Genomic DNA, 11238 nt, shown 5'->3' with positions numbered 1-11238 from the left:
GTCCCCGCCGGAGCCGCCTCCGGTCAGTGCGGACTTCCTTTTGCAGGTGCACGCTTCCCGGCGATCGGGCGACGAGGCGATTGGCCACAACAAACCTAACCTTGGCTCGTGAGAAATGAATTAAGTATAGATCCAAATCGGATCTATTGAAGGTTTTGGGTTAGATCTGATTTGAAATTTTCAATCTTGACCCAACTATTTCCAGCATAGCTTATTTTTTGTACATATATAATATAAATTGTTATTGTATATATCGTTCACTTTCTAAATTCATAAAAATAAAAATAATCACATATTAGAATATGTTTGCCTATATAATCTTGACTCTAACTTGACTGTAACTTTTCAAATTGTCATCAGTCCTTGCTGGATCCATCTGGGATGTCCCAAACGGACCCTCGAAAAAGAAGAAAAATCTTGTGATCCCCAAACTGACCGTTAAAACTAATAAAAAAAGGATCTTGCAATCTCCACCTGTTATGTGTGATCTTGCATAAAAAATATCGTGGCAGTTTCCTGCCCCCTTTGCCCCGTTAATGATACGACACGTGGGCTCACTCCAGAGTCCAGACGATCAACTCAGTGAAACTATAGCCGTCCATCGCTGGCTCAGACCGAACGATGCAGAGCTCCATCAGATAAACGGTTGGATTGATCCCAATTCCCGGTCATCTTCCGAGGCACGCGATCGCCGACGCGGCTGCCTACCCAACTGAAAAATACCTACCAACCCATGGTGTCTCTGACTTTATTTCTGGTGGCGATTTTTTATTTTACGCGGGCAAACGCGGGAAAAACAAAGAAAAAAAAAAAAGGGGGGAAAAACGTCGGCCTCTCTCTTTCTCTGTGGTGGCGATTTTTTTTATTTTATGCGGACGAACGCGGGGAAAAAAAAGGAACCGGAAAAGAAAGACATCGGACCGCTCAGCTAACTTCCTTGGTCGACTCGTTTACGCCACCTTCCCTTCTCCCCAACCAACCCACCCATTCAAACCCGTCCCATCACCCAAAGGCTCCCTTTGCTTCCAAGAAATTCGAAACAACTAGTCGGTCAATTTCGTTCGGTCTTCTGAATCCCTCATTTGAATTTGGGGGAAAAAATTAAAACCCCTGATCCCCTCTCTTGTATTCCCATTTGGATCTATCGGTTTGTTTGTAGAGCTCCTCTCGATTTCAGGTCAGCTGATTTTTTTCCCCTTTTCCATTTTATTGAATTGAGTTTCGAGGGTTTGCCCTTGATTGTGATGTTTCTTGGCTAATAATTTCAGCTTCTGTTGTATGCTTGTTGCTTTCTTTTCTTAATCGGTCTCTATGGATTGCCGGGAATGTTATGGGAGGATGTATTTAGCTTATTTTGTGCTGAAATAACTGATGTGCAGTGCCTCCCTTCTTTTGCGGAGTTATGTTTTAATTTCACTTCAGTTCTTGATGTTGGTTCAGATGAGAATGCTCATGTAATTAGATCTGGGGGAGTTAAGTTGTTGGACCAATGCAAGTGATCTGTTTGTGTTACTGAATAATGGCATTTCACTGGTGTCTTTGCCGAGTTCATTACATGTGTTCTTTGTAATTAGTGGTAGCTGTCGAATTGTAAGTTTAGTATGCCGATAATGAAAGGAGTTAATTGTGTAAAGTGGCCAAAGTAATCTTATACTAAGGCAAATTTAGCCATAAAATATCATGCATATTCAATGTTTGTATATAGCGCAACTCAAACTGACAATAAGGAGTTAATTGGTGTGGAGTATTATCGAGCTGTATGAACTTGTGCACATGTTGATGCCCTGTGATATACAGGATATTGCAGCATACGTGCATGCAGAATGTCAGCCTAGAGTGACTCAACTTGCATTGCTATTTATGAGCCGTAATGTTATTGGATAGAACTTAACTGGTCTATAATGATAACCATAACAGTTTTCTTCAAAGGGATGAGATTGACTGTCAGAGTGGCTGTTGAGTTGTTCATTGAACTTTACATCATCGGCATCAAAAAGTATTATCGCCAAGCCTAAATATGAAAATGTGGTCATACCTTATCTTAATATTCTCCGGTTGTATGTAGTAGCAACGTGTCTTGCATCTCTCTTCGAGAAACTTCAGCTAGGATCAACATAGTTTCTTAATATGCCTTATTGCTCCATGTCAGTGAAGACCAATTGATTTTGAACCATCTAGTTAGATATGTATATACTGCTGTCACTTTTATGGGTGCTATCACATTTTTATTTGTGCTTGTATTGTTGACACTAGTTGTTACTTCCCATGTGATCTGTATGCACCATGATTGGTACTTGAATTCTTGCATATTGCTAATTACTGAGGTGTGCCTCTCTGTACTGCACTAATATAATGCTGACATCAAGCATTTTGTCAAAGTATTCATGGTGGATGACCACCTTATCATGTGCAATTTTTCCAATTTTCTTTTCGATATCCAGTTCCAGAATGTCCAGCTTAGAGGAGCCGATAGGTCTCGACAACCTGCCAAACTTGACCTACGTTGGTAGGCTTCAAAGGTGCACTTCTAGTGGTTGCAGACCTAGACTTGATGAATCAGAAATGGACAATTGCTTGAACGAAGGCAGAGAATGCAGCTCTTCTAACAGCTGCGAGTAAGTTTTGCACCTTTGTGCTTGAATTTGTCATTTATCATCCAGTTATTTCTTTTGAATTTTTATGATTGTTAATATTTCCATTATTAGCTATTATGCAACCAGTTTAATGCTTTTATAGCAAAATCTTCATTTTCTCATCATTGTCCACCGATTTATCTACTTTCATTGGCATATATATTGTTACATATCTATGTTGACGGTCATAATAACTAAACTATGCTCTTCCAGAAGCACATGACTATGGAGATCAAAGGCTCCCCTCCCCCCCACCACAACCAACACAGAAGAAAATCACCATCATTGACATTATAAATTCCAATAATTAGTGATCTTCATGGTTTAATCTTCTGTTTTCTGGTATTTAAGCCTATTGTACATATACACTTGTTAAAATAATACGTGAATGGTTCAAGGAACTCTTGATCAAGACTGATTTATGTTGCCTTAATAGCTGATGATGATCTAGTGATCAGTGGAAGTGGAAAAGACATGATCTACATGGGGACAGTTTGTTTTTTTTATGAAAAACAAGAAGAAGAGAGACAAAACGAACAAGTTGCCAAGTGAAATATAGGCATCTTTTAGTTTAAAAAAGACCCTCTTTGGTGGAATTGTTTGCACTAAAATCATTTCCAATATTTTGTAATAAGGAGGTTGTCCTAAAAATGACCTTGTCATCTTACAGATGAACCTTTGTTCAAGAGGCTTCATGCATAGATAAATTTAAAATTCAATTCTAGAGAAACAAAATATGAAGGATAAATATATTTGGCATTTCATTAACCATTTGATTATATAAATTTGTACCAATACCTCAGTTGATGTTTTCATAATTGAATAGTTCGGAGAAGGTTTGATGGTTATTGTCTATGGTTATGGTTTTTTAATCTTCCCGCTGTTGGGTTCAATCTTTAATTTGAATGCTATCCTCAGTGATAGGTGATGAGCAAGTGTTAGAATATAACACTAAAGTAGTCCACTAGTGAGAGCGCACCTAAATTATACGCTGTAGCAGACTATAGCCCTCATTTATAATTTAAAAATGACACACTCTATGAAATTCGTATTTATTCAACACGAGTGGTACAACAAATATTGCAGCACCTCCCTTCTCAAACATAAGAAAAACAAACTCGTACTAGAAGTTGTTAGAAGTGCAAGGTTTGGGAATTGTGAGCTGACCAAAAGACCAGATGCATGACGAGAAAATAAAGATGGTTCAGCAAGAGTAGCAGGGGAAATACTTAATTGGTCTCCACATGCTATACCTACTTGTATGTGTATATTTTTTAATTATCATCAATTTGGATGGTTCTTTGGTCACCATGACAGAATTTTGGGAGCAGATGACATAATGCCTCAAATTGGAGGGATCAGGTAAAGATAAATATTTATTACTGGGCAAGACTTTTACTATACATGCCCTTGAAATTGGAGTATGTTATTTGCTTCTTGCTTTTTTTTAGGAGATCATATTGTCTCCGTAAAAGATGCAGAATTAAATAGTAAATGCCAACTTATAGGATCTTTTAGCCCCTTGCTTTTGGTGAAGTCACAGAACTCTAATTAGGATTAGGATAAGAAGTTAAAAAGTGATGGTTCCACAGAATTCTTGATCAATCTATATTAGAGAAGTAATCCATGAACTGGGGAATGTGGCATTTCATACAATGGTCTGGAATAAAGGGATGCTCAGTGGAACTTGACCCGTGACCAACAGGTAGGAAATGTAATGGAGATAACTTGTTCTCAAGGAGAGTTCCCACATTGATGCAATCCATTAGAAGATTGGTGTTACCAGATATTCACATTATTCCTCTCTCTGAATGGTCACTACAGAACCTGGATTGTTCTTGAATCGAACTTTCATTCTGATCAAATCACACTGGTGTTGTAAAAACACCTCAAACATATGAAACATAGAATAGTTTGATTTTTTTTTTTGACAAGATTGATGGTGTAGTTTTCATATAATCATTTTTCTAAAACTTGTTAATCTTATCTATTTTGCTCTTTCAGGACCATAATTTCATTTTTGTTTCTTTATTTTTTGATTCCTTCTTTCCATATATTTGGTTCCATTTTAGCTTATGTTCCTAAAAAGGACATATGTTGTATCTTTTTCATTCTCTTTGCAGGGAAGAATATGCCTGGAGAAGGCAGCCAAAGAATAAGTTTCGCAGAGATCCCTTAATTTTGAAGGCCTCACGTAGAAATCGAATGGTCTTTGACCGTGCTTGTGATTTATGGCATATGCAAGATCATTGCCATAGTTCATCTTGCAATGACACAGAAATAAGAGGCCTAGCAAACAAGGTGACTTATAATATCCCTTTTGTTTCGGCTGTCAAAAGGTTCAGTTGATTTTGGGCTTTTTTTCAATATATTAATTAATAATTACTCCATAGTTGCTGGGAAATGATATGATCTAGAAAGCACGAGCTCACATGCACACACATGGCATGTGGAAAGTCGGTATTAATATTGGTGAAGTTGTAACATACATAGGGTGTAAAGAGATGACCTTATGCCTATTGCATATTCAATGTTAAAGTTTGAGAAATGTACATTTAAACTATTGGTTGTGAGATCTCTCTCTCTCTCTCTCTCTCTCTATCTCTCTCTCTCTCTATCTGTGCATGTGTGTGTGTGAGAGAGAGAGAGAGATTTAATTATGGGTGCAATTGTAATGGACGTAGGGTGTGAAGAGAAAACATTACACCCACTGCAAAATCCAATGTTAAGGGTTGAAACATGTAAAATCTAAAGCATTGGATGTGATCCACAAGGCCCACAATGTACAAAAAGTCACATGGTCTGGAGACTTCTTCCCTACGCATCAAATTCAAAAATCAAAATACAGTATTATGATAGTAAAACTATATTTGAATAATAGGCTGTGGTCTCAATATTGGGCTATGGGCTGATTGCTTCCTGTACGAGCCTCTTGTGGTTGGGCTCTCATGGGCGGATTCCCTGATGTGTACTCATCTTCCAACAAGGAAGAGAGATCTTGATGCATGGGCATTGGCAAGAGGCCTCCAAAATGCGTGATTTTTCATGCATAGGCATTTAAGGCCTTATACAAGACATCCTATGGTTTAATGTGCAACTTGCAACCCCCAACTCTAAATTCTGTAGTTGGGTGTAAAGTTGTCTCTTTATCCAGTGTGTCAGTCATATCATTCTACTTACCACTATTAAACAGGTTTGCCTTTCCATCTTTCATGATTACTTCCTTAACCAACTTTGTGCTAAACTTTCTATGATGTCTTTTCAAGTTCTATTCTTGAGTTGTTCTTCCCGTTAATAGAAATTAAGTAATAGATGACAATGAATAAGCTTCTATAAATTGTAGAAGATGTGATTTTCTAACCTTTTGTCTTTCTGAGTGTTCCTCTCAAGGTTTATTAAATGAGATGGCTAGCAATTGATGGCAACAAGACTTCTGAAGCAATTCATTACCAATAAATAATTGCGTTTGGCTACTATGATGGGAAATCTAGAATTGCTGTGTTTTTTATTTATTCATTTATTGATCAAACCTTAGAACTAACTAATTTTTGGGAAGCTGCATAAAAAATTTGTGTCAATCTCAAGAAATAAAACTTTTAAGTGTACTGCTTATTATCGGCTGTGGTATGCATAAGTGACCTACAAAAAATAAATGTGAGAAAATGGCGTACTTTTCAAATTGGTTCAAAATAATCTGCATTTATGAAAAACTTGTCCTCTCTTCAGAATTTTATTTGTCCCTCTATTTTGTATATTCTTCTTTGTTTATATATGTATTTGTTTATATATTTTTCCAATGAAGCTGCACTGTTTTCACTATGCAATCTGGAAATTTTTTATACTGATGTCGTCTTCATTCTTGTTTGTTATTTTCTAATTTTATACAATGGGCCATCATTTGATTGTTTAATATGGCACCTGCAGTTTTTAAGAGGTCTGCCAAAATTTGTAAAGATAGTGGAAGTTGGTCCAAGAGATGGTTTACAAAATGAAAAGACCATTGTACCCACGTCTGTCAAGGTTGAACTGATACAGAAGTTGGTGTCCTCTGGATTATCTGTCATAGAGGCTACAAGTTTTGTTTCTCCAAAATGGGTACCACAGGTAATTTCAGTTCCTGTCTCATCAGTACATGGGCTGCTTTTTATATTCCTTGAAATCCACTATATTTATTTGGCTGTGCTCTCCTGTAGAATAATGTTGTCAAAGAAGTAGGGGAAGGTGTAGGTGGTTGAGGTCATGAGAGTTTGAGGTAACTGATGAAACCAGCAAAGTTGGGGAAAGTTTGTTGGGTAGTGATTTGAAGAAGGAAGGTGGATCAACCATAGAAAGAGGGATGATATCAATCACCAAAGAGTGTGAGTATCAGAAGTTAGACCTCAATCAAGGGCTTAAGTTAGTAAATGTTTCACCAGTTAGATGTCTTGGTTAAGATACATCAGCTTGCACATCAAATTGTTTATAACTTTATATTAAATAAATAAATGAATATGAATGATATATTTTCATTTGTAAACACTACATGGTAACTGGTGATATGTGTGTGCATATCATTGAGCTTCAGTCAAGTCGAGCAGAGAGTTTGTGTTGCAAGCTAAATTCCCAGGCTAGAGGTTGTCTTATTTCCTTGTTGAGGAAACTTTTATGCTGAACGCAAACTGGTTACAAATACCTTACTTGAATTAGTCCTATATATTTGGAAGTGCTCTAAGTGATTTTTACAAACTCTTTGGAAGTTGTTGAGTGAGTGGGATAGAGGAATAACATGAACAAACAATGTTTAATTATGAGAGACTAAATTTTTGACTTATATTACACCTTGTTTTCAATTTCATTGCTGATCATGTAAATTTTGGAATAATAGAAGGATGTTATCGCAGGAGTCTACATCAAGAAAGTTGCAGGTTGCTTGTTAGACTGTATATTAAGGAAGTGACAAGAGTAGCAGGATAAATATGGCTTTGGCGATTCCAGTTTTAACTTGGGTGGCTATTTAGTGATAGATGAGCAATATTGCTATGTAACAGGCAAAACTTGGCAACTGAACATGAAATCTAATACTGCAACCCAACAATGAAGATTTGCCACAATATGCCCTCGTTTTCCATAATTGGACTTTGAAATCATGTAAGGACTGTAAACATATAATTATATAAACCATACAGCAGTTCAATATTTCACATCCCACACTATACTGGGATCTTCATTCAGCACTTTGCAAATCCTATTTGGTGATCTCTTCAAGCAGAATACATCTTAAGCCAATACAGACCAGCCTATGATACATGAATGTAGAAAGACATGAATTTTTGGGTTTAGTGTTTATGGTAGCATTAGCAAGAACCTAAATTTTGGCATGTGGAAAATGGAAATTTTGTGCTGATCCTGAAGCTGCCTTTAACTTGAAATATGAAGATTAAAGTTCTATGACAAAGTTAACATGGGAGATTCGAGGCTGATCTAGGGAGTAGATCAATGCTGGTTTAGGATCCAGCATCATCCATGGGGTTGCATATCAACAGCTAAAGTATGTCAAGTCTTCTACCAAAGAATTATGGAGAAGTGCATTGTCTAACTTATCGACATGCTATGCCTAAGAATATGATTTTGTGATGTGCATTTATCAAAATTTCTCATAAAGGCAATGAGGAACCACTTAAACACTCAAGCATCGATTGCTTAACTAGCAAGCCACCAGTTAAAATCCAAACTGCTTTCTATAGGTTTTTTTTGCTAATAATAATATTGAGATGGATTTCTAAGTTGAGAATTCAAGTAGTAACTTAAATTGTGTCCCTTTTTGCTGGGGGGAGGAGTGATGGTGAGGCTAGCATGAGCTACTTTACAATATATAAAGCTCAAGCCATTTTTTGTAAGTGTTTTTGGGGGTTCTGAATAGCATGTTTGGCTGTTCGAAGAACCTTGGTCAGAGTATTTGTCAACTTCAATTGCAAATTCTACCTCTTGTATAATTTTGTTATTAATTTTTGACTTACAGCTGGCAGATGCAAAAGATGTCATGAAAGCAATTCAAGATGTAGAGGGTGCACAACTTCCTGTCTTAACTCCCAACCTTAAAGTAAGTCTTATTGATAAAAATCTGAATCTAATGATATAATTGCTTGATCATTATCAGTGAAAAAATTGATGGTTATGTATCAAAAATTTCAGGGATTTGAGGCAGCTGTTGCATCAGGTGCAAAGGAAGTAGCTATTTTTGCATCAGCTTCTGAGTCCTTCTCATTGTCAAACATCAATTGTAGCATAGAAGAGAGCCTTAACCGTTATCGTGATGTCACCCTCGCTGCAAGAAGACTTTCAATTCCTGTTCGTGGGTAGGTTTTACTCACTAATTTGCTATGATTCCAATGTTAAATCATGAAGCATGGATGTAAATCAATATAGATTTCAATGTCAGGTCATGATTTTAAACATAAGAATTCTGTCCAATTAGTTTGCTTAATCAAAATCAATATTTTTTGGTCTTGTGAGCTATGCAAATGTTAAGGTGTCCAATCTACTCCATAATGCTACATATCTTATTCAGCAAAAGTTTTGCAATTAAATTCATGTATTATATTGCCAGGTATTTTTTAAGCATCTTACTAAAAGTAGTAGCACCTGAAGACTAGAACTTTTAGTGCAGTTTCTGACTTTTAAATAATCAATTTTAAATCGATAGGTATGTGTCATGTGTTATTGGATGTCCGGTAGAAGGATCTGTGCCTCCATCAAAGGTGGCATATGTGGCAAAAGAGCTTTATGACATGGGCTGCTATGAGATTTCACTTGGTGATACAATTGGAGTTGGTACTCCAGGTAAGGCTTGGGCTTTCAGTCGATCATAATTGTGTGCACATTGCAAACCATGACAAAGATCTATAAATATTGGTAGTCTAGGTGTATGAGCACATTTCAGTGTGCAGATATGATAGTACTATTCTATCTTGACTCATTCTATGTGGCTGCTGTTGGTTTTGGGTTTTTGTTGGGGGGGGGGGGGGCGTTGGTTGTGGTGCCATTGCCCACTTCACTTGGAAAATTCTATATTAAGAACATAACATAAATGGTTGCACAATAATGGAAATAATGGAAATTTGGAGAGCTTCGGCAGATTTGTAGCATATAAACTTATGTAATTGCTTATGAGAAGGTAGATGCCATAATGAGACAATAAAAAGGAGAGAAACTTGCATAACGAGAAATATTTGCACAAACAATAGGTCAGTCTCTCCAATAGCATGATTAAGCAGTTAATGGAGGGGATTCTGTGTAAAACAATTGCATTCTATTCAGAATGTTCATGCACAGAGAATAACTCAAACATGCTAGTTTTGATCTCCACTTTAGCACTTAAGATTGAGGCCTAACATATATGTAACATAGTGCAGATTTGCTGTTAGCAATATTAAAGGCTCTAGTGTGGCTTGGGCCGCCATTTCTTATGAGTTACAACAAAAGAAACTTTATGTAAAAGAATTTTGCAGATCAATTACATCAAGATCTCTATATAGTCTTTCTCTATGCAGGGTTTGACCATTGAGATACTAATTTTGAAAAATCAAGGCATTCTCGCTTGCCTCCTGTCTCCACAAGAAAAAACATTACCAGAGATTGTCACTGATTAGGTGTTGCTAGCGGGACATTATTGTTTGTATCTTTTAACTTTCCTATAATAACATTATTTCCTTTTGGTGTATAGGCACCGTAATTCCGATGCTTGAAGCTGTCATGTCTGTCATTCCTGTAGAGAAGCTGGCTGTCCATTTTCATGATACATATGGCCAGTCTCTCCCAAATATTATGGTCTCACTCCAAGTAGGTGCCTGACTTTGATTTTTAACCATTAAACCGGATTTAATTTGCTCTTTGTTTGAGCAACATAGCTTTCATTTTTACAGATGGGGATCAGTACAGTGGATTCGTCTGTTGCGGGGCTGGGAGGTTGCCCCTATGCAAAGGGTGCTACAGGAAATGTTGCTACTGAGGACGTTGTCTACATGCTCCATGGGCTGGGCATAAAGACCAATGTGGATCTGAACAAACTAATGGCTGCTGGTGACTTCATCTGCAAGCATTTGGAGCGTCAGTCTGGGTCGAAAACTGCCATTGCTCTTAGCCGGATTGCTGCAGATGCATCGAAGATATAATGTAGAATGGTACAGGAGGATCCATCAGTTATCTAATTTAACCTCGGGCAAGTAGATTATGAATATGGTCTCTATGTTCTTCGTAAAATAAAGTCAAGTCCTCTCATGGGCAAGCAATCTTTATGTACCATGTTATGTATACAAATTAAAATAAATGCAACTCGAGATTTGAAGGTTCCTGTTGTTGATAGCAGGATACATCTACGCATCTTCAGCTTGCCACTTTGGGTTGAATTGTTACTAGAATCACTGAAAGGGAATCAAATTATACGGCTGTTTCTAGAATGATCCATTCTGGAAAAATTAGGGTTCGGGTTATGAATTTCGCATTGGCAACATAAATTTTGGAATCTTCAACATAAGAGTCTTTTCTTGAGGATGAGTAAATGCATGGCAATGGAAGTGGTCTTTTAGGTGTGATATGCAAACCCATCATGTCTTATATGTTCATATCT

The 11238-nt window shown here is 37.1% G+C and overlaps 1 protein-coding gene across 2 annotated transcripts; it reads left to right on the top strand.

Annotated features, from left to right (window-relative positions):
* Positions 1–1009: 1009 nt before the first annotated feature.
* LOC105052428 (uncharacterized) lies at positions 1010–10991 on the top strand. 2 transcript variants are annotated; one of them, XM_010933227.3, is made up of 9 exons: positions 1010–1177; positions 2442–2615; positions 4757–4934; positions 6558–6737; positions 8632–8712; positions 8805–8968; positions 9316–9452; positions 10336–10451; positions 10535–10991. In XM_010933227.3, exons 2-9 carry the CDS (start codon positions 2449–2451, stop codon positions 10781–10783), a joined length of 1272 nt encoding a protein of 423 aa, XP_010931529.1. In that variant the 5' UTR covers positions 1010–1177; positions 2442–2448; the 3' UTR covers positions 10784–10991. The 2 variants fall into 2 exon arrangements, with proteins under 2 accessions (XP_010931529.1, XP_029122663.1); XM_029266830.1 differs by lacking the exon at positions 1010–1177 and having other exon boundaries at positions 2338–2615.
* The last annotated feature ends 247 nt before the right edge of the window (positions 10992–11238 follow it).

Source organism: Elaeis guineensis, chromosome 10, assembly GCF_000442705.2.
Source record: "Elaeis guineensis isolate ETL-2024a chromosome 10, EG11, whole genome shotgun sequence".
Taxonomy (NCBI): Eukaryota; Viridiplantae; Streptophyta; class Magnoliopsida; order Arecales; family Arecaceae; genus Elaeis; species Elaeis guineensis.
Note: the sequence above shows the minus strand (reverse complement) of the source record. Positions and strands in the feature narration are given on the sequence as shown.

What these genes read in the sequence shown, in the direction of transcription:
- LOC105052428 (XM_029266830.1), top strand. Translation starts at nt 2,353, where the DNA reads ATGCTGACATCAAGCATTTTGTCAAAGTATTCATGGTGGATGACCACC. An exon ending in AATTGGAGTTGGTACTCCAG is followed by an intron (nt 9,453 to 10,335) that starts GTAAGGCTTGGG and finishes TTTGGTGTATAG; the next exon opens with GCACCGTAATTCCGATGCTT. An exon ending in ATATTATGGTCTCACTCCAA is followed by an intron (nt 10,452 to 10,534) that starts GTAGGTGCCTGA and finishes TCATTTTTACAG; the next exon opens with ATGGGGATCAGTACAGTGGA.